This window comes from Pithys albifrons, chromosome 11 (genome assembly GCF_047495875.1).
Source record: "Pithys albifrons albifrons isolate INPA30051 chromosome 11, PitAlb_v1, whole genome shotgun sequence".
NCBI lineage: Eukaryota > Metazoa > Chordata > Aves > Passeriformes > Thamnophilidae > Pithys > Pithys albifrons.
Window position 1 is genome coordinate 23322754 of NC_092468.1, and position 23088 is coordinate 23345841.

Here is a 23088-nt window from a genome sequence, read left to right on the forward strand (position 1 = left end):
GAATGTGAGGATAATGTGGGGATGTGAGGATGACGTGGGGCTGATGTGAGGATGATGAGGGGCTGATGTGGGGCTGATGTGGGATGCGGGACACTGTAATGCGAGGCTCTCTGCGGGGCTGTGTACCGCGGGGACGGAGGGGCGGGCGGGGATGCTCGCCCCGCTCCGGACGGACGCTGCGGACACCCAATGCGCTCCGGCGCCGCCGCCCCGGAGGGAGGGCAGAGCCCCGCGCTCGGACCCAATGAGGCCGCGCCCGGAGCGGGACTTCCTTCGGGGATCCCTCGGCAGGAGCCGCGGCGGGGCGGGGGACACGTCAGTGGGGCCGGGGACGTGCCTTTGTTCCCCCACGCTCGGGTCCAGCGGCCGCGGGGACCGGGGCAGGGACACGGCGCATCCCCAGCATGAGGCGCGCCCGCCCCGCTCCTGCCCGCGGCCCCCGGGGCAGCGCGGCGGTGCCCAGGGGCTGAGACGCTCGGCCGGCCCCGCCTCCATCCCTCCCTCCGTCCCTCCTTCCTCCTCCTCCTCCTCCTGCTCCTCCCGGGGCCTCCGATGCCGCCGCCTCCCGCCCGCTGCTGAGCCGTGACGGGCGGGGGGCCCGCGGGACCCCGCCGGGGACATGGGCAACGGGATGTGCTCCCGGAAACAGAAGCGGATTTTCCAGAGCCTGCTGCTGCTCACCGTGGTGTTCGGGTTCCTCTACGGGGCGATGCTCTACTACGAGCTGCAGGGCCAGCTCAGGAAGGCTGAGGCCACGGCGCTCAAGTACCAGCAGCATCAGGAGTCCCTCTCGGCCCAGCTACAAGGTACTTTCTCGACAGGAGCTTCTGCTGCCCTTCCTCGGGGCTGGCAGGACACCCTCCTCCTCCTCCTCCTCCTCCTCCTCCTCCTCCGCTGGGGAAGGCTGGGCTCCAGCTGTCCCACCTCTCCCAAAGTTTGCTCCTAATGCGCTCCTTCCCTTTCCCTGCAGCCCGTGGGGTTGTGATGTCTCACCGTGGGTGGGATCCTGACCCTGATGAGTTTTTGTCGTAGATTCTCAGAGAACTCTCCTTCCCCCTCACTCCCACATATTTTATAGTGGCTTTTCTTCCCAAGGGGTTGCACATCCCACTGTAATTCCCGGCATGAATGGAAAAGGCAGGTGGAGTGGCTGCTGCCCACCTAACAGTGCAGACCATGTCCAGTCTGGGACTTCTGAGTGCTTCTGTGTTCCCTTACCAGTCTTCATTTTATGCTGAACATTCAACTGCAGTTCCTGGGCAGCATAAACTTAAATAAATTCAAGGGCAAGGAGAGGAGTATTCTAATAAAGCATTTTTTTAAAGGGGAATTTAAAAGCAAAATTCAAATAAGTTATTTGAATAAGGCTATTCTATTCCTTTTGGTATAACTTTTGAATTTCTTGTCGTAAAGCTGCCACATAAATACAGATCCTCACGTATCTTGTTTTAAAGATGCACCAAATGTGTGTGTCCTGTACTTGAAAGTGGAAAGATGCCCATGGACATCTGCATGTCCAGAAATCAGAAGGAAAGCAGCAGATTTGTACATGAAACATCAGTGGCTGCGAAGTGCAAGACCTCAGCACCTCTCTAGTTGTCAAGTTCAAGGTTAGCAGGTCAGCACAAAGCCCAGAGCCAACTTGCAAAACTCAGCAGAGTTTTATTCCTCAAGAAGGTCTAAAACAAGAATCAGAGGGATGTGCTGGAACAGCGCATGAGTTGAGGGTGATCCTCAGCCACTTTTCCCTGTGGAAGCACACACAAAAGCATGCCTGGGAGCACACAGTTGGTATGCAGACAGCACAGAGCTGGGCTTATGCTGTTACACTCTTGCAGTGATTTGTTACTCCAATATGTTTAGTCACGATCTGAGACCATCGTTACTTAGTATTTCAGTTTCAGGCTGTTTCCAGGTAATACCATGGAAACATTTGCCAGAAACCTTCGTTTTAGTGACGAAAAAGGTGTAAATGTTTGGCTGGGAGATGGCTATGTGGCAGATGGCTAAAGGGCTGCTTTTGCTTGGCTATTTGCCAACAGTATTTGCAGAGGACACAGGAACATCTTGTTCTCCAGCTAAAATTTGACAAGTTGGCTTTTTCTGTTGCTTTGGCTTTACCAAAGAGGAGCATGAAACAAACTTTATTCTGACACAGAGGAGAGATTCTCTGGATCAGATATATTAGGTCTGGACTGTTAGATTAAACATTCGGTGTTTCAAACATTATTTTGAGTACCCATCACCTATCCAAGCATGTTCCTGGAAGGAGCAGGCAACTGGTAGTTGACAAATGTGGTGACAGGGCTGTGCTTTTTATAATTCTCTTGCTTGTTTCAGTGTATGTAAATGTAAAATATGGGCCAGAATCTGATAACATGAATAGATTTTCATGATCAATGCAATAAATTCACATGGTTCTGGGAACCAGGCCAGTGGATCAAGCCTATTAAGCAGGAGATTTTATCTATGCCTAGTATGGTAGCAGTAAACCTTGTTTAAAAAAGTAATTACAAGCAATTAAGTCACAGAATGGAGGGAAAAATATAATGTAACAATGAAACTGGTTCTTTAAATTTTCTTGTATTTTGGAAGTAGCTGTTATACCTAAGAGATGGTGAGGCTGAGAGCCCAGAGACAAAGTAAATGCAGCAACAACCATTAGGTGCCTAATGTCCCACAAAAGTACTGGAAGTATCTGCCTAAGGACTTCAGAGGATTTGGGAAATAAACTTTTCTCCCCTGTCTCTCTTAATGACACTTTCTGAAATGGCCTACCCTGTGTAATCCCTTGGATTTCTGCAGTAGGAGCTGCTTAGTGAGGAGAACATGGGGAATTCAGAGCCTGTTCCCACAGAGACACAAACTCAGGGCTAGCTGGTGGTGTCCAACACCAACTCCATTTCTGAACCTTTCCTGTTTAACTCTTTGAAATGGAACAACAAGAAGGAATTTTCTTTAAACAGACACTTTGAAAGAGCATAAAATGTTGATAGAAAATCCTGTTTACAAGTGCAGTATCTGCCTGCACTTTGAACGTTTGAATTTAAATGACCTGCACTTTAAATCAACAGTGTTCCTGTTGCCAAATAAAAAACTAAGGATCTCTGAGCTACATACAGTGGTCACTTTGCTGTCCACAAGTTGTTCTTTGAGTTTATTATTTTATGAGAATAATAAAATTAAAGTAGTGCCTTACTAATGTAATGCAATTTTTATTTTCCATGCAGTGTAATCAGATTCTCTGTAGATCCTGGTCTGGAGATAACTTTGGGGCCTGAAGTATGGTGGAAACACTTGGAAATCTTTTAAACACAAACCAGTTAAAGGGCAAAGTCTCTGACATGGCATTGCCAGGAGGAAAGGAGGGTGCTGTGTCAACAGTGCTTGATTTCTTGTTGTTTTCTGGGTGATGAAATCAGATTCTAAAACTCATTACAAGCTGAGGAGAGAGAAACGTATCTTGGACTTCTACTTCCTGAACAACCATTTCATCAAGAGGCTTTTATTGCTTTAAATGTAAAGTAAAATATTAAATGGCAGCTTCTTGAAGTGGTGTTTTTGAGTATCCTGGGGCTGTTTTGTGGCAGGCTGGCTGTGCTCCTGGAATTGAAACACTTGGATGACAGTGAATTATCAGCTGTTACCTGAGTTTTTATAGTGTTCTGTAGTGACTGCTGGTGCCTCCTAAGTCAGTTTTTTGGTTTATTTCATCCACGTAGGCAATAAAACCCTTCTCTTTGGTACTTGCCAGTTCTTTGTGCCTGAATGAGCTGTGCTTCGTGTTTTTGCTGGAAAAGCCAGTTGACTTAGATTTTTATCTTTGTCATTGCCTTGTTTTGCTCAAACACAGCACGTGAAGCAGGTTCAATACATGGGAAATCAGCTCTCACCTGCCAGGGCAGAATGTGCAGGTCCCTGAGAAATGGTGCAGGAAGGGGTCTCAATTTTTTAGCACATACCTCTGACCTGAAGAGAGGCTGTTGGTGTAGGGAGTTCTGCTTTCTCTGCTGTTCACAGCTCCAGCTGCTCAGCTGAGAAATGTTCATGTCCCTTGGAATAAGCCCAGGAGCAGGATGGGAAGGATGGCAGACTTGGGGAACCCAATGAGAATAACTGGTTTGGAGAAGCTGGGATATTTAACTCACCCTCTTTATAGCTCATGTTGTAGAAAATTTTTTTTTTGGAGAATGTCAAATTGGCATTTTTCTCTAGCAAAGTTCTGGTGGGCATGGAGAAAGTAGGGCTGCTTTTGTAACCCTCCAGGGGAATACTGGGGGTAAAATTTAGGGATGACTCAAAATTTTTTGACTGCTAAGAAGATCTGAAGTCATTGTTATCTGTAAGCTCTTTCATAGAGAAGCTGATCTTCCCAATAATCTGATTATTTTTAAATCTCATTCTCTGAGCATTATATGTTTGAAACGTGAAGATAATCTTACTTAGTATTTCTTCAAGTGATAAAACCAAAACTTGATGCTGTTTGCCTCCTACCAAGACATGTCAAACCAAGTCTTGAACTATTGGCATAATAGGAACAGGCTTCAGTTGCTAGAACAGAAACACACTGATGGCTGTGGGTGAACCTGATCATATCTGTGTCTGCCACAGGACTGATTGTGTCTGCAAATGTCTTTTTAGCCCTTGCAGCCTCTGTCTTCTCATCCTGTGGGTGTTAAGTAACCCCTCGTGTACTATTTTAATCTGTTTAATCTGTTTTAATCCCTAATCCTAATAGCAACCTACATTTAGTGCCTTTTGCTACCTTAATTTCCCTGCTCTTTTACTGAGATGGCTTTGAGGAGCCTCAGTGCAGCCTGAGACTGTGCTGTAATCTTGGGAGCCAGCCCAGCAGGGACTCTGGATTTGAGGGTAGACACGGTGTGGATTTCCTCAGAGCTTTCTAGCAGAGCTTTCTGATGCAGTGCTAGAAAGCACCAGCTGAAAAGCAAATGTAGGTTCCTCTGTGCTTGTTGTGCCATTTGTCCTCAATCAAGATCCCTGTTGGAGGTGACCTGCTGGAAGTGGGTCAGATCTGTAGCAGCTCTCTGTGTGTAGACTTGCATGATGTTCACAGTACTAGATCAGAGTTCTGTGTCACTTTAGTGGTGAATATTTATTATGTCTGCAAGCCAAAGCTGCTCTCAGTGTGGCTCATACAGATGTGGATGTACCTCACCATCACATCCCTCTGTTGTGATAGGACTCTATTTAAACTTGTACCTTAAGTTGGCAGAACTAGGAAGAACTAACTTTTGGTGACTTATTTTTCACATGCATCATCCAGAGCTACATCTGCACAGCTCCTGTATGGTTGGTTGGTCTCCAAAATAACAGCCTGAATTCCTGTCATTCCTGTGAGGTTCAGGTTGCACGTAACACTAACAGTGTTTATTTTCATTGTGTTTTGTTGCTACCTGAGATCTGGGAGATCCATGGGAGCACTGTAATTGTAGAGCCTGGTTGTGTGTGTGTGTTGTTGGCACACAAATGGACTTCAGCACCAGGTGCAGGGCTGCAAGAGATGGCAAATACAGCATCCCAAATTCTGCTACCTGCCCTCCTGAAATGGGGTGATTTGCTTTGTAACTTCCTTTAAGAATCTGCCTTCTGTACTCCCATTCACATTTTCAATGGGTATGTAATGTCCCAAATACTTAAAACACATGAAACTTTTGAAATTTTGTGCAGTTTTAGTATGGAAGAGCTAAATGCTGTAATGTATGTTCATATATGCATGTCTGTGTATAAAGTGGATCTTTAGATAGATATGTCTGTTTTGCAGCTCAGCCTGAAGATTTTGGGTTATTTGGAATTATCAAGATTTCTTCATAACGTGGAACAGAAAAGCTGCTCGAGCTCTGTTCCATTTGGTTACCTCAGGGAAGTTTCTTTCCAGGTCCACAGTAACATTCTCAGCAGCCAAATTCTATGACTGGAAAGATAAATTGAGCAAGTGTTTGTATTTGTTTTTCATGTAACCCGTGCCTGAGTGCCCTTCAATCACTTTCCTCGTGGACATGATACTTGCAGGATGAGTTTCCATGAGCCCCGCAGTGTTCCCTGAGCAGCTGAGCTGGAGCCTGGGCTGGGTGAGGATCCCAGAGCACACTCTGAAGGACACTGAGCAGGGGGAGGGAACAGGCTGGGTTTGTCCCCTGGGCTTTGATGTTCCCCCTCCCCAGTTTAACACAGGGCCTGGTGGCAACAGTGATGCAGGACAGAGCCCATAGCCCCAAACTCTTTGTTACTGATGGGAATTTAAATCTCCTACAACCTGTTAGTGGTTGATCTGTGAGGATTTATTGACACTTCAGAGCTGGGAGAGGTGGAAGGAGGCAGGATGGGTGCATGCTTTGGTGAGTCTGCATTCTGGCTTCTTTGACAGTCATCTCCTATCACGTATTTCTGCTGATCCATCCATTCCTAAGTCTTAAAGACTGTGTTCCAAGCACATTGTGTCATTGGGCTGGTTGTTTTCCTGGCAGGATTCAGGCTTGTCAGCCTTTGTGACTGGGTGGGACGACTTATGAGCAAGGTTTCCACCCTCTCTGAGAGTTGAGTCCCCATGAGAGCATCTCTGATGTAGTGGTGAGGGTATTGCCAGCAATTTGTGGCTAACAGAGTTCACTTTGCTCTTTTTGGAGCAGGATCCTTGTGTAGAAAAAGTAATTTAATCTGTCCTGCCAAAAGTCAGGTGCTGCTTTGAGGTTGGATAGTAATGAAGGCTAAATAATTCAGATTACTGAAAAGATGAGCTATACAGAACAATTAATTAGAGCAGGGTCTTTCATTGGGTGATTTTTTTTCTGGGATTTTTAGGATTTAGGAGCATGACTTTCTAGTCATGTTGGAGCCTGAGGTGTGCACTTGAGGAGCTCAACCTGTTTGGATGTTATTTCTTGTTTAAAGAAGGGACTTCTGGGCTGGATGCAGTTCTGACCTTTTTCTGGTGATGTAGCTTAACCCAAACTTCTTGAGATATCCTACTATGTATCATTAATTAAGCAATAAAAGAAACTGCAATTGCTCCACATCCTCCTTCCTCTACATTTCCTCTCTTCCCCCAAGGTATCTGAAATTATCCTGGTATCTTATTTTCCTGAGGTGACTCAGATCCCAGAATTTGGCAGTTATTTCCAGGGCTTAATTACAGAGATGATGAGAGAAGTATGGGCTGCCTGAGCTCCCAGAGGGCAGAGTAAGGAGCCTGCTCCTGTCCACACCACCACACTGCAAAGCCATTTTTTAAGTCAAAATTATGAATCTTCATCTCAAACTGTCGATTCTGGATGCAGTTTGTGCCTATATAAATTGTTTTTCTTTCCTTCAAGGTTTATATTCTGCTAGTTTCTGAATATATATATTTCTATAGATCCTGACACTATGTGGATAGAACCACTAGACCTGCATAAAGTTGCAAAAAAAAGTGTTTGAAACAATTTTTGAGAGAGAGAACAATGCCCTTTTTTTCCTGGAGCAGAGGGCTGAGCAGACCCAAACATTCAGAGATGGTGTGAGAACTGTTTTCTCTGCAGCTCTGCTGAATCTTGGTGTGTTTTCCTGCTAATTTCAGTCTAAAATCACTACACAGGTTTTGTTAGAACTATCTGCATTTATCATCACTTAAAAAAAAAGCAAACTGTAGCATGGATAGGTGTATAGAAAACAGCATATGCAGGGTGGGATGCTGATCCCACCCATGGTACCAAAGGTTGGAAGAAATCTTGTGAAGTGTACAGAAAATCTTCTCTGGAAACCATGATCTCCTTCCTAATGAAAGTCAGGTTTGAAGCCTATCTGTAAGGGATTAAATATTTAATCTCATTTAATACCCCTTCTCATATTTATTTTTAGCAGCAGCTATTACAGTTTACTGTTTGAACATGATAAATCCTTCCCTCTATGCCAACTTATCTTAAATCTGTTGTTTCCTAGAGATGTTATTGACTTCTGAGAAAGGCAGTACATGAGGCAGAGTGGAGGAAAAGGATTCTATTAAATGTAGAGTTTACTCCAGTTTAGAAATTAATTTCCATGTCATTCTTATAATTTGAATAGAGGCCACAATTTCTGGGATGAACTGAATTAATGTGCCAAATTCCCTCAGCATTCCCCCATTTCCAGGACTGCAGTTAAAGCAAAACTTGAACTCGTCATTGGAACTTCTTAGAACTTTTGTTTGGAGTCCTATCTAAGTCAGAGAATTTCAATTGACAGCTCATTTTTGATGCAGAATCTCTGAAAGCTGATGGTTCACTCTCTCCTTGTGTATTTGATATCAGTGTCAGGTTTATGACAGACACCACAAATCCCCTATATGAAGATCCAGATATTAAATGCAAAATTTTCTCTTAAAAATTAAAAATATTAGTACTCTCAGCACCACAGGTGACTGGGGAATTAAGGCAAAGCAGTGCTTATTTTTAAGCCCAACTTCCAAAGCATGGTTTAGTTTTCCAGGAGGAATTTGCAGTGACTGGCTGTAATTAGGCAATTTCTTGATCATGTGAGTAAAATGAAAAGTGTGGGAGTTTGTTTTAAAGTAAAGGTAATTCTCATACTCCATACAGTGCCAGTTGTGGTTTGCAGTGAAAATGAGAACATTCCATCCCTGCCTGGATGCAAAAGTGTTCCATAATTGAGCCTCACACACAATCAGTTTAACATTGTCTTGGCTTCTCTTTCTGTCCTTTTTGCATAAATTCAAACCAGAAAACTTCCAGGGCATAAATTATTAAATAGCTTCAACATTTAGTTCAATATATTATAAATATTTGGGCTTGGAGCAGCCTGGTCTAGTGAAAGGTGTCCCTGCCCATGGCAGGGGGTTGATCTTTAAGGTCCCTTCAAACCCAAACCATTCTGTGATTCTGTGATAAATAAATGCATTTTGTAATGTTTTTTTGCACTATACTTAAAACATATTTGTCCTACTCTATATTTTGGGAATAATTCCATTGTTTCTTGGATGTTTGCAGTGTCAATGGAATATCCATTCATTGCTGAACTCTCGGCTGAGTCTGTCTGGGGATGGATGTGATGCTGTGGCCAGCATGGCCTGTACTGGGCTGGGGAATCCTGGTGCTTGACCACAGCTTGATAATCTGTTTCTGATAAGATTATCAGCAGTGAAATAGGGGATCTCCTTGTCTGAAGCCACATTCACTGACTTAATCAACTGCAGAGCTGGAGGCTTAGGAAGCAGGTCTTGCTGTATTAGTAACATCTTCTCCCAGCATGAAATGTCAGTGTTAGAGGAGTCAGGAAATATCCTCTGAGCTCAAAATTTCAATTACTGTCATTGGACTGGAGAATTTATCCCACATCCCACATTGAAGGGATTCTTCCTTGGCTCATGGAAATTCTTTGCTCTCAGCAGAAAGGCCATTTGCATGAGTTCACATTTTAAATGGTTCTATTTGCAGTGACAAGAATTGGGGCTTAACTATTTTTACAGCAAGTCCATGTTCTCCAGACCTTTGGAGCATTACCAGAGAAGTGCCAGTGTGGTTTGTCCCACACTGCTGGTTCAGTTCAACTCTGCCACAGCCCGAGAGAAAATAACACTGGCTGTTGCCAAGACTACTGAAATCTGCTGGTTTTAAATGAAAGGTATTACTGTAAGCTCAGAGGAAGACTGCAGAATTGTGTGAGAAACAATCACATTGAAATTAGGAAAATTTCTTGCATATTTAAATCCTAATGTAATCTTAATTTTCCAGCATGTGAGATAGTGGGAGCTGGGGTGTTTTGGGCTTTGGGATCATGGTTCTGACAGACCAATCAACCAAAGTAACACAGGCACAAAATTCCTGATAATGTCAACTAGAATTGTTTTCTCTTTAGTACACAATAATGGCTTATTTGGCTTGGTAATAGTTCTACTGCTTAGAGGTGCAGAGCAAAAGTAAGGGAAATAACCAGGGCTGTTAAATAATCTTGCTTTCATCACCTCCCTTGGCTCCTGTGTTGCAATTAACGTTCAGCACTGGCCAAAGTGGTGTAATATTCTGAGAGCCTACAGAGAACCCCACACCCCCCTTCTCCTTCACTTCCTTTTCTGTATGAGTTAAACCTTAAATCAAGGCCTTGATTTAATTGGGATCAATTCAAAGCCTGTTCAGTGTTTCCTTGTTGAAGGTGAAAGGTGTTTTATCCAGCTGTGATGGTGCAGTTCAGCTCCTGGGCTCTGTGGGTTTCTGTGGTTCTGTGTTCATTAGTGTAGGTTACATTCTGTGGGTGATTTCAGGAAGTAAACTGATACCTGCAGTTATTCCTGCTTTGGAATATTGCATATTAGCCATTAGATGGCAACATTTTTCGTCCTTTTTTTTATACCATTCCATTAAAAATAATGTAGAAATAAAGTTTAATTATTCATGCAAAGGTCAGTACAAAATTATTTGTGTAATGCCCTGTTGGTGCATCCCACCAGTAGGATTCTGTCAGAATCCTTATAAAGGTTCTACCCCCAGCTGGGATCCTCTTATAGAAAACCTATTTTTCAGTGTATTTCTTTCTTTCAGCTTCTTGCTCAGGCATCTTCTATCCAGGCTGGCAGTGAAGAAGGGGAAAACCCTGCTGGGGGAACAAGCCCTTTGTAGTTTGGGCTCTTAGGGTTGTGGAAATAATTTATGTTTATGGGGCATAAATTCCTATATATATTTATAAAGTCTGACCTGCAACCTACTCCCCAAAAGAACATGTGAGGACACATGGAAACTGTGCTTTATTAATAATGATTCTTAATCAAAATCTTCATTACCTTGTACTTTATGGACTTTTATCAGAGAGAAACATCCTGAACCACCAGTAAATGAACTAGAAGGGCAGAGGTGTAGGAGGAATTTGGTTTCAGCCCCTTTTTTCCAGCCTTCTCCAGCTTTGTTCCAGTGTTTCAAAGGTCAGGAGCACAAGGGTGAGGGATCATTACCTGGGAGGGATGGAGAGACCTGGCAAGTGGAGGGTGAAGGCAGGAAAGGCAGAGCTCAGCAGAGGTTCAATGAGCTGTGAGAGGTCCCTACCCCCCAAAACTGCTTTCTCCCTCTCCTTTCCTCTTGCCTTGTTACGGGTTTGTTGTGCAGGGTTTCCCCACACACTTGTTAAAGCACCAGAGGAGCTGTGCAAGGTACACTTGCAGACAGAGGAGTGGGATGGAAAATGTTACCTCCAAATCCATTTGTGGTTTGGTGTGTTTGCCAAAAAGCCTCTTTCCACCCCGACTGCATGGGAGGGGAAACCCATTATGGCTTTTCATGGCTCTGCTCAGCTGCTGTGCTACAACCACTGTTCCTTTTGCACTATAATTCAGCTTTCACTACCTTCAGGGCCTAAAGAAAACCATTATTGTACTGCTGCCTTTTTCCCCCTTCTCCAGGCCTGCTTGCTGGTGACTCTGAATATTCATTACATGCTTGTTTTCTTGCAGAGGATGTTGATACATTAGTTCATCTTGACTGATGCCCTTGACTTTAGAAGATAAATAGCAAAGTGGAGATAGGTGCCAAGGATTGATTAGCAATCCAGCTCCTGAGCCAACACATAAACACTTGTAGATAAGCCTGCAGAATGCACCTTGGTGGAATTCAGAACAGGGTTTGGGGTGCAGGAGGAGTCTTTTGTGGCTGCCAAGATACAAATCTTTATTTGATGCCTCCTGCTGAAGGCTCGTGTTCACCAAACTTTATTCTCAGGACATGAGCTTCCCAGTTTTGATGGAAAAATCACTTGTTGTATTAATACAAATTAATAACTCTTTAAAAAAGTGCAGGTTGTAATTTGGGCAGTGAAAGATCCTTGCATTAAACTGAGCCTAAACACATATAAATGTGCATCTTCAGGAGTTTTAATTGATATCTTTGCTGCAATTTGGCTATTTCAGATAACAATCCTTCAGCCTAGTGAGTGCTGAGGGAAGGGTAAATAGGGGCTGATGTGCCCCATCCCCTGTGAGGCACATCCCAAACTCCATGTCCAAGGCACAAGCTGGAGGAAATGCTGCTGTACTGGCAGCCAAATGGGGGACTTTGTGCCAGAGGATATTCGATGTCCTAAATATAGACAGACACCACAAACTCATCAATGGAAAACCCATTTCAAGATGTACACAAGGGAACTCTGGGCAGCTTGGGCAGTCTTTGGAAGTCATAAATTACTTGTAGGCAGTGCCAAAGGAATACAGTATTGCCAGGTTTTGGAAGGAGTTAGGAATTAGGTTCCTGTCCAGCTGTCCTGCCCTTGTGTGTCTCTTCCCTCCTTGTGGTAGATCCTTTGGTGCCAGGAATTCCTCTGGCAGTAAAGTTGTCCTGCCTTGTTTCTTTGTCTCTTTGCAAACAAGGCAGGAGAGGATGGACATGGAAAAGTGTTCCTGCATACCTAAGGAGGAAAGAGGATTTGGTGGCTTTCATGTAGCTCCAGCACAGCCAACTGTCTTCATGAACTCCTCACTCCCTGGTTATCACAGCCGTGTTTATGCACTCAGATAACCCAGAATTTAGGGTCAGTCAAACATCCAAAAAGGAAAAAAACTGCTGTCCCAGATGATGCAAACAGCCCTTTATCCTATGCCCTCATTCCACTTGCATTCTGGTGTGTTCTGTGCCAGCTTTCTCTGGGTGTGTTGGGGGTGGTGCTGGGGTTTGGATATGTTACTTCTTAAATGAATTCTGTACAAAATTTCTCTTTGCAGTTGTATATGAGCACAGGTCAAGATTAGAAAAGTCATTACAAAAGGAAAGGCTCGAACATAAGAAAGCAAAAGAAGGTAAAAATTTGCTTTTTGCTTTGGCATTTGATTATAGTCAAAAGTAACTTCAAATGATCTTTGTTGAATTTTAAACGACTTGGGTAACACATTAGCAAGACCCCTTTGGCAGAGCTGTGCTGGTCTTTCTAGTAGTTCTTTTTTCATTATTTATTTATCAGCTCTTTCTAAATGTAATCATCTTTTTAGCACTGTTTACAGATCCCTGCAACATGACACAATATACACAGACAGTGTATTTATATCCATGTACATGAACATGATGTGTATGTGGAGTATGGGCATGTGTAAGTCCTGTTCTGGCATGCCAAAAATTCAAAACTTGTTCCAAAAACATGGGATCTTTTCCTGCATTCTAGCAATGGAAAATTAGACTCTGAGTCAGTATTTTACACGTGCTTAAGGGTAAACACATGCTTACAGATCTTTTCCTCATTAAAACTGAGCTCTGGGGGGGTGTGAGGGGGAAATGTTGGCACAAATTGTATTTCTTCTATATCTGCCCTGTATGGAAGTTCAGCAGGATTTGATCCTCTGAGTTTTCTCACTCCTTCGTTGTTTTAAATTCACTACAATTTTCAGAGTAAAGCCTCTGTTCTTCCAGAAACTGAGGGCTCTGCTGCTGAATTAAAACTGCTGCTTTAGCAAAGATAAAAGCAAGTAAGAAATGATTCTCCCCCTGCAGTTCTCAGTGGGTTTCTGGTGCCATCTAGTGTAGAACAGTCCTGCTGACACCCAGGGGTGAGAGCATTTTCAAACCCTGAAGAGTATCCAGGAACAAAAGAGGGAATGTTTTCTTATTTCCAAGAAAACACTATTTATAAATATCCTTTTCCTTTGGAATGATGCTCGTGGGCCCATCCAGAGTCTTGAGCCTGTCTCCCTGTGACTCACACCAGGATGTGCAACTTATAAATGAAAATATTTTATGAAACTATGATACATTTTAATGAAAATATTTTGTCAAAATTCATGCATTTTTTGGAATTCTCCATGGGGGTGTTGGTTGGGTTTTTTTGCTGTTTTTTTAAGATATTTTGGAAAATTGTGTCTGCATAAGTATTTACCTCTTAAGAGAATTTATGTATGCAACAGTGAGGTTATTTATGCACAGGTTCTCATCTTCCTGTTTGGTTTTTTTTTTTCATCTGTACTTTCCCTTTTTATGTTGCAGATTTTCTTGTTTATAAACTAGAAGCACAGGAAACACTAAATAAAGGAAGGGTAAGTCATCTTTCCTAGTACAAGTTTTTAATAGCTGATGTTATTTGAGTTGCAGGAGAAAGGAAATGCCTTGCAATTATAACTGTTCAAAGGAAGAGGTTCTACAAAATACTAATTGAAAGAGCTCTCACTTATCCCTGTCTACTCTGAATGCATAAGTGCTCTCCAAGTCCTAATTATTGGAGCTGTAGTAGGAGATACTAATATCTCTCCAGAAAATTAATTTAGAAAATATCCTCCTGTTTATATTGTGGTAGTTCAAAGGTAATGTTCCTGTGTTTAGGGGGAAAGGGGAATAAGAAGGTGTTAGAAATCTTCTTGTAGCTTAGTCCACAGGGAAAAGAACATGACAGCTTTCTAACATGTGGTCTTTGAACTGGAAAGTATAAAAACATCAAGAAACTTTGTTTTATATACCAAGTGCCAGAAGGAAAACTGTATCTGGCAGAGGACCCAGAGACCTGTAGAGAACTCTTTATAAAGCAAGTAAATTAGGATTTTATGGCTATTTCATGTTGGAACTGGGGAGCAGTTTGTGAGCTGAGTAATGTAAGTTAAAATATGTTGTTGCTGCAGTAAGTGCAGAGTGGATGTGCTTTCTGTGCTCCAGAGCAAGGGGAGGGTGAATTTGTTTCCTGGGGAGTTACATCCCTTGGCTTGTGACTCCTAAAAACTGAATGAAGGGGGCTGGGGGCAATGTCAGGGTGGCTCTGTCTGACCCGAGGGTTTGTTTTGCAGCAAGACTCCAACAGCAGATACAGTGCCCTGAGTGTCCAACACCAGATGCTGAAGGTGGGTAACTGGGGCAGCAGGACACCAGTCTCCTGGCACACTGGTTACGTTGGGGAAATACAGCCCTGCTGGATTCTGGGAGTTCATTCCAGAATGTCAGGACATGGGTGGTGCCTTCCCCTCACAATAGTACCCTTAAAAGATGATTTACTGCAGTTTTTCCCAGGGGGTAATTTAACCTTACCAAATGCAGTTACCTGTGGGGAATGCTGACTTACCAGCCCTCACATAGTTTGGCATGTAAGGATTTCCCTAAGCACATTCAGCAGCTCCCAAAGGGACAGTGCAACTGCAGCCTGAGGTGACACAGCCCCAGAACAGGAGGCTGCTTGTCACAGAGATCATTCTGTGTTGGAAAGGAGCTTCCATGTGCATGCTTTGAATAATAACCTCCCTGTTATGAATGCTTCCTATTCATCTATGCTTATTAAACAACTTGCCAAAGACAATTTGAGCCAGATATGCAGATAGAGAACTGCTCCAGTGTCCCAACCTGGTGTTTGCAGAGTCAACACGAGGAGCTGAAGAAGCAGCACTCTGACCTCGAGGAGGATCACAGGAAACAAGGAGAGGAGTTCAGCAGGACATTCAGTGCTCACAAGGAGCGGTACTTGCAGCTGCAGCAGGAGAAGGAGCAGGAGATCTCCAAGCTGAAGGGTGAGTCCAACCTCGATCTGTCTGTCCATCAGGTTGTGTGTTTGCCATTGTATCTTGTGTGAGGTGAGAAAAGCTCTGTTCTCTCATGCATCTTGTGCCTCCTGAAAGGCTACATTTTATGGATGATTTTCCATGGCCTCTTTCTGGAATCTATTCATATGTGTTTGTGTTTCTGTCTGGGTTAGAGAAAGAGGAAGAAACCTGGCACTTAAAAGCCTGTCAAGTGTCAGAGGCTGTTAAACCAGACTTTCATTTTTACTTCTAAGACTTGTATAAACCTGAAAAAATAGGTTTGGCTCTTTATTCTGTTTTGTAATTGAAATGGAATCTAAGGATATTTGCCACTTGTATCAGAGATTTCATTGTGCCTCTTTATGAAGTGACTTTATGTACATTTTAGACCTCATTTTCCTCTCTGTGCATCAGCTTCTCTTAAACACATTGCACCTGTATACCTGGATGATAAATTCATGTTTTATTCTTGGCATCCATTTTCCTGTTAAAGAGACTCTTGGCAGTTTTCAGTCACAAAAGGCTGGGACTGTCCCCATCAGGGCCCTGAGCCACGCTCTGCCATGTGGCACTAACACAGGGTTAGTTTTGGAGCTGTCTGCAGTTTGGTCTGCAGAGGCTTTTGCAGGATTTTGTGTTTATTAGCTCTGCCTTGGCAGCACAGTCACACAGAGAGCTGGGCTGAGCTGGATTGCAGCCTGGCAGCCTGAAGTGTGGGAAGAACTTGTCCGTGTGTGCTCACAGTATTCCACATCAACATCATGTAAAAAGTGGGAATGCAAACCCCTCTCCCTGGTCCCAGAAGCTTTAGAAGCATCCTGGCCATCTGGGAGTCCCTTCCAAAGGAATAGGCTGCTCCTGTGACAGGACATTCTCACCCACCAGATGTGCTCTGGAGACACAGAAGAGGGTGCCTTCCTCTCTGACTGTGAAAGATTCAGATTTCCAGGAGGAATTTTGCCATCTGCAGTGCCAGCAGGAGCAGTGATGCAGAATTCCAGATGCAGACTGAGTGCACTGATATAAAATTTAACCAAATGTTACAATTTTCTGCTTGAAAATGTAAAGCTTTTAATAGGGCTGGGGAGAGATGGAACATAAACAAACCATACAATTACTCTAGTTAATTTTTACTCTAGCAATTGTGAGGGATTTTATGTAGATTGTGTTACACTCTGAATTTTGGTGCTTAACCTGGTGTTCTAAATCTGAGCAGGTTTAAAATCTGAATTGATGAGAATATTCTGTCCATCCTTTGTTTACAGAATCCCTGTATAACTTAAGGGAGGAGAACAGACAGCTGAGAAAAGCTCACCAAGACATTCACACTCAGCTGCAGGATGTCAAGGTAGGCCTTGCTCTGAGGACAACTTGCAGCAGTGGGAAAAATTCCCCAAGTTTTCACAAGCCAGATTTAGGCTGTGCTGAAAATCTGTAATTTCTGTTCTGTGGCAAAAGGGAGAGGGACAAGGCTGGACTGAATTGCTTGTCTTTGGCCACCTGCACTTAAGGGAAATTCTCATTTGAAAAAAAAAAAGGGAAAAATCCCCCAGAAAACCCCCACCAAAACCAAACCAACAAAACCAAAACAAACTAAAACTGAAGTGTTTAGCACAGAAATTACAATTGGGAATTTGATTTTGCAAGTTAAGCATTGAGTTTTGGCAGAACTCAGTGCCTAAGGTTTTCCAGCTATGTTTCTTTAAAACGTTCATCAACGTCTACCGCAGCTTTTAATTTTATTTTAGTTACACAAATCCTGGCCTCCAAATTTCCTTCCCTGGTGTGCTTGCTTCCTCTGTCTGTTTAATATGCATTCCATGTTAAATAAATAAGTGCTGTCATTCCAGCTCAGGGTTTTCTTTTCAAAATGAATTGAATTCTCTTCCTAGTTCAACCCCCCAGCCTCCCTAATTTTCCTTTAGAATGAACTTGATGTGAAACGTGTCGTGTTCTTCTTTTTGTGTAGCAACAGCATAAGAACTTGCTGTCCCAGCACAACCAGCTTGTGGTGACATTGGAAGACCACAAGAGTGCACTAGCTGCTGCTCAGGTCAGAAGGAAAGCAGCTTCTCCTGGCTCTCCCTCTCCTCCAGCTCTGGTTTTCCTGGTTCCCTCCCTGCAGTGAGGTGCATGTGGCCTTTGGCATGGGGATCTCACTGGCACTCTCTGCACTGCCAGGGAAGGGCATGAGGTCAAGGGTTGCTCTTAAGAAGCTGCACCAAATCACAGGCTGTCAGCAAACAGAGCCAGCTGTGCTGCAGGCCCACAGTGCATGTGTGACTGATGCCAAGTGTCTCTGCTTCCAGGGGAGCTGCAATACCTTTCTGCCTCTGTCCTCTCTCATAGAACTTCTGTCAGTTGAACATCCCACACTCTGACGTTCACTTTTATCACTTATAAAGACCTGGTTGTTGGTGGAAGGTCTTTCTGTGTGTAATTGGAAGGTCTATGAGGCTTTTATAGAATCCCAGAATGGTTTGGGTTGGGAAGGACCTTAAAGATCATCTCATCCCACCTCCTGCCATGGGCAGGGACACCTCCCACCAGCCCAGGTTGCTCCAAGCCCCATCCAAGCTGGTCTTGGACACTTCCAGGGATGGGGCAGTCACAGCTTCTCTGGGCAGTGTACATCAGTGCAGCAGCAGCAGAATAGACATGGAGGCATGTAAACTCCAGGTGCAACTCAAATTAATCTAAAGAGAAAAAAAGCAGCATTATGTTCCTTAAATGTCACTTCTAAGTGAACTCTCCATGGAGCACAAACTGTTGCAGACTCAGTGAGCTGTGCCAGTACAAGCTGTGGAGGCCACAGGGAATCTGAATGCAGAAGTAATGCTGGAGCAGAGGAAGACTCTTGGTGAATGATCAGTGAGGCACTGTGAAGTCACTTTTATTCCTGACTGATTTTCTTCATTTAAGCATTTTCATGGTCCACAAAATCATTAGCAGCATCAAAAGCATTGGATCTTTTTTTCTATTTCTCAGTTCTTCTTGTTGTGCATGTCAGTATGTGTAGATATTCAGAAAATAGGGAAAGATCAGAAAAATCCCTCTTAGATAAATATCTGAAGACTCTTAATCTCCAGTACTAAAACATGCTGACAGCTAATTTTAAATTCTTCTCCCACTGGCCACGTTTGCTACTTGGTACATGTTTGCTAACATCTGAAATTCCACCAGGGCAGAGGCAGGGACTGATTTAAGGGTCACCAAATCCAAAGGGAAGCTCCATGTACCTCTTCATGCTTTGATTCAGTTCTTTAATTCGAAAAGCTGTGTCACACAAAGCCTTTGTCTCTGCAATCAGGATGTGGCATTTGTCCTGTGAAGAACCTTTCCTTCAAGGGAAGGCTCTTGCACACACTTTCAGAACAGAGGGTATTTTGCACCACTGCAAACCAGCTGCAGAAAGTTCCCAGGGGATTATTTCACAGCTTCTTAAATGATTCCTGTATTCTTATGTGTATTCTAGACATTGAAAACTGCACTAACAAATTTGTGAGCTGAATCTTTAAAGCGTTGTGGTCTCTGTGCTTTTTCACAGCCAGACAGATTAATTATTTATTTTAATAAACCCTCTTTTCTGCCAGTATTAGTACCTTTTCAGCTGTGGCCTTGCATCAGAATGTTCAGTTTAGTGACTCAGCAGTTGAACAGAGAACTTGAATTCTGATCTGGATGTGCATTGTTTAAATATCAGAGAAACATGGCTTGGTTTGGGGTTGGAAGGGATCTTAACACTCATCTCATTCCACCCCCTGCCACAGGACACCTTCCATCAGCCCAGGGTGCTCCAAGCCCTGTCCAACCTGGCCTTGGACACTTCCAGGAATGGGGCACCTGTGCCAGGGCCTGCCCACCCTCACAGGGAGAATTTATTCATAACATCTCATCTCACTCTGACCTCCTTCAGCTTAAGGCCATTCCCCCTTGTCCAGTCACTCCATGCTCTTGTGAAAAGTCTCTCTCCAGCCTTCCTGTAATCCCCCTTTAGGCTCTGGAAGGGGCTCTCAGGTCTCCCTGGAGCCTTCTCTCCTCCAGGTGAGCCCCCCCAGCTGTCCCAGCCTGTCTCCAGAGCAGAGGGATCCAGCCCTAGAGAACCTCCATGGCCTCCTCTGAACTCATTGCAACCCATCCCAGTATGTTCATCTCTCTGCATGGTCAGTGTGTGGTGGAAAAATTAATCAGAGACCTGTGTATTACGTTCAGTAACTATTACTTTTTCCCCTAAAATTTCTTATTGGCCTCTCCAGCAGTTGATCAGGAAGCAGAATTATCCCTCTGGAATGACAAGAATGATTGTGCTCTCTGCTTTGCTTTTGGCCTCGTCTGTTTTAAGGGAGGCCTTTGGAGATGCTTGGTGGTGTGTGTGCCAGTGGAGCTGGGCTGTGCTGCCCATGCCAGCCTGTGGCACTGTGCATGTTGGTGTGCACTGTCCACCAGCAGTGCTGTGACACCACAGAGCACACCCAGTGACACCCACGGGCACCGGGGGGAGCCCAGACAGTTTTTAATCTCACTTTTAAAAGGGATCATGAAATGCACCTCTGATCTCAAACTGGTAGCAAACACACCCATCACCTCCACTGGAGCAGCAGAGAAACCCCCTGGTGGAGCACCACCTTTTGTATATGCAGCTGGTCAGCTTTTATACACCCTGCCCATCTCAAAAAATCTACTTAAATTGATAATCTTTCTTGTCCATCTGCTGCAGAGCCAGGGACTGGTGTCCCAACCCATCTGGATTATCTTGGAAGCTTTTTGAAAGTATGCTGATCTTGTACAAAATTAAAGAGCAAATCAAAATGCAATATTTTATTGTTGCATTTCAGGAAGAGTTTAGAAATTTAATTTTCTTTCTACTTCTTTGCATTTTTTTCCTGCTTTTTCACCCTTGCTCTTGACCAGTGCTGTGCTATGACTTTCTTTGCCTCAGTTCCCTATGTTGGCTGTTGTCTTGTGGAGCCTGTCTAAATGTTTAGGATTTGGCATTTTCATGGTGTGTGTATATACTTTACTGTTTCTGGAAGAGCTGCCCTTCTCTCTAGCAGCAAAGGAGAAGTTTTGGTGCTCTCAATTCCCTCGCTTTAGGCTGCCAGGAAAAGTGCATCATCCTCTTTTGACACTTCTCCTGCTTGGCATGAATAAAACAAAACTTCCTCTTTGTCCCACAGAGTTGTTTCTAATACACTTTGTGTGCATGTGCACTGTGGCTGAAAAGCTCCTGATGAATCACTACTATTTAATGTGTGGAGAAGAAATCTAATTTAAAAACTCCTGTCCCTTCTCCTGCCTGGAATATCAAGTCTTTCCACCACATGTCCTGCCAGCGAGTTTACCCTGAGGTGACTGTTTTCTTAAGAAATTAATTTGGACACATCATAATTAACATGTTGACTTTAGTCCCAGGTGGAGGAATACAAACAGCTGAAGGACACACTCAAAAAAATACCAAGTTTCCAACAGCCTGAGAAGCTGGAAGGAGGAAATGAGCAGCCTGAGGTGCGAGGACTGTCCCCACACAGTGACCTCCTGGAACACCAGGGAGCTGTGACCCCGGAGCACCAGGAGGTAGGAGGTCCTGACTGGCTGCAGACACCACAAAAATAGTCATTATTCAGCAAAACATGTGCTGCAAGTCTATTAGAAGTGTATGTTTAATTGTACAAACTTGTCAGTTCTTGAGTAAAGCATTGAGGACTGATTTGATCTTATTGAGTAGTAGAAAAATATATTCGTGATGACCTTTTCTCAATCTAAGTTAGTTTTAAGTGTATTTGTGTGAGCTGTTTTAAGAACTTGCTAAAAATCTTAATTTTTTGAATAAGTGGTCTCTAAAATTTTAGATACCTTTGTTACAGGAAAGCTTGAACAAGTTCTGTGAAGGAATTGTGTTCTATGAAGTTCCAGGGGCACATTAAAGTCTTTAAAACTGGCACACTGTCCAGTGTTCAAGAAGAAAACATTTGGAATTTAGTTGTGATTTTGTTTTACAAGAATTCTCAGGCAGCAGAACCCATAGAAATAAAAATCATGGAATAATGAGGTTGGAAAAGACCCTTAGATCATCCAACTGTTAACCCAGTGCTGCCAAGGCCATCACTAAAATGTGTCTCTAAATACGACGTTACTTTGTAGAATTGTAAGAGGTTTTGTTCCACTTCAGATGAAATGGGGCTTAACCTTCTCAGTGATGAAACTACACTCAGTGTAGCTGGGCAGAGGCACAGATCAGTAGTGACACTGCTTGGCAGGAGAAGTAGCCTGTTCCAAACCAGGCATTTGGCTCTCCTGACAACACCTTCAGTGCTCCAGCTGGGATAGGGGATCCATATCTGTCCTTGGCTCTTGGGAAACTGTAAAATCCATCATATCTTGTACTCACATAATCCTGTGCATGTTTTGCAGAATGAGAAGCCAAAAGAGAGAGGAAAAATAAATACCCAGGAACAAGAGGACAGGGCTGAGCCCTTCCATCTGCAGGGAAGGACTAATCATCCCAAGGAGCTCAATATTCAGGAGCAACAAGAGGCTGGAGAGGATGTGGAGCAACGTGCTGATCAGATTGAAGAAGAACGCAAAAAGGAACTTCAGGAGGAAGAAATGGAGCAGGCAGGTCAGCCTGAGAACTTAGGGGAGGAGCAGGATCCAGGCCCAGAAGAGCATGAGTGGAAAAAGCAGGAACAGAAGGAAGAAGAAACCAACATGTTGGGTGACCACCTCCAGTCCGAGGTGTGGAGCTCTCTTCTAACTCATTAGATTTGCTGTTTAAGTGGAGACTTCTCTTATCACTGCTGGCCCTGTATTGCACTCACCTATTCTAGGTAAAACCAGTGTCATATTTATAGAAAGTTTGGGATTCAGAGCACTCACTGCTTTTCAGATAAAGTTACTGTCATATTCATAGAAAATTTGGGATTCAAAGCACTTGGATGCATAGGATTCAGGCTCAGCTTGAGCACACTTGTGCTGCAGTGCTGGCCAAATCCTAATGAACATTAATTCTGCTGATAAAAAGCAGCAGATGGATAGAAAAGAGCAGCAGACTGAATCCTGTCTCCTGCTTTACATCTGAGGCCCGTGGTGGCTGCTGAAGGACATGGCAGGTGAGAATGGGGCTTATCTTCAGCCCAGCGATGGAGACACATCCTGCTTTGCTAATTTGATGCATCTCAGCAAATTGCAGAGTGTTTCCTTGTCAGACAGACCTGCCTTCTGCAAACACACTGCCATCTCAATGCTCTCTGGCATTTGACAGGAAATTTTAACTGCCAGATGAACATGACTGGAATAGCCAGGGGAAATCAGTGCTCAGCAGCAGCCAGTGGTGCTCTGTGCAGCTCCAAATAAAATCAGCACACCCCAGATTTACATTCTAGATTGGATCTCCAGTGGAAAATGTATCTTACTGGTCTCACTTTAGGCTTTGTAAACACTCACTCTTCTGGCAGATTAATTGTATAACTCTGGTGTGATGTTTCAGCTGTTGCTGAAGAGCTGAAAGGTGCAGTGGGCCAGAACAGCAGCAATGGGTTAAGCTGTGAAACTGGAGTTAGTTTAAGTTGTTGCTGAGTGTAAAAATGTGCAGTCTCTCACTCAAGGCTAAAAGCAACCCCCACTGAGATTACCAGTTA

The 23088-nt window shown here is 43.7% G+C and overlaps 1 protein-coding gene across 2 annotated transcripts in view; it reads left to right on the forward strand.

Annotated features, from left to right (window-relative positions):
- Positions 1-316: 316 nt before the first annotated feature.
- GOLIM4 (golgi integral membrane protein 4) overlaps positions 317-23088 on the forward strand; it is a 29722-nt gene continuing 6950 nt past the window's right edge. Inside the window, exons 1-9 of one of the 2 annotated variants that reach the window (XM_071566509.1) lie at positions 317-806; positions 12692-12766; positions 13941-13990; positions 14729-14782; positions 15289-15439; positions 16717-16799; positions 17421-17504; positions 20858-21025; positions 21863-22186. In XM_071566509.1, the coding sequence (XP_071422610.1) occupies positions 620-806; positions 12692-12766; positions 13941-13990; positions 14729-14782; positions 15289-15439; positions 16717-16799; positions 17421-17504; positions 20858-21025; positions 21863-22186 (1176 nt within the window). In that variant the 5' untranslated portion in view covers positions 317-619. The remainder of the gene's footprint in view (positions 807-12691; positions 12767-13940; positions 13991-14728; positions 14783-15288; positions 15440-16716; positions 16800-17420; positions 17505-20857; positions 21026-21862; positions 22187-23088) is intronic. The other variant, XM_071566510.1, reaches the window with a different exon arrangement.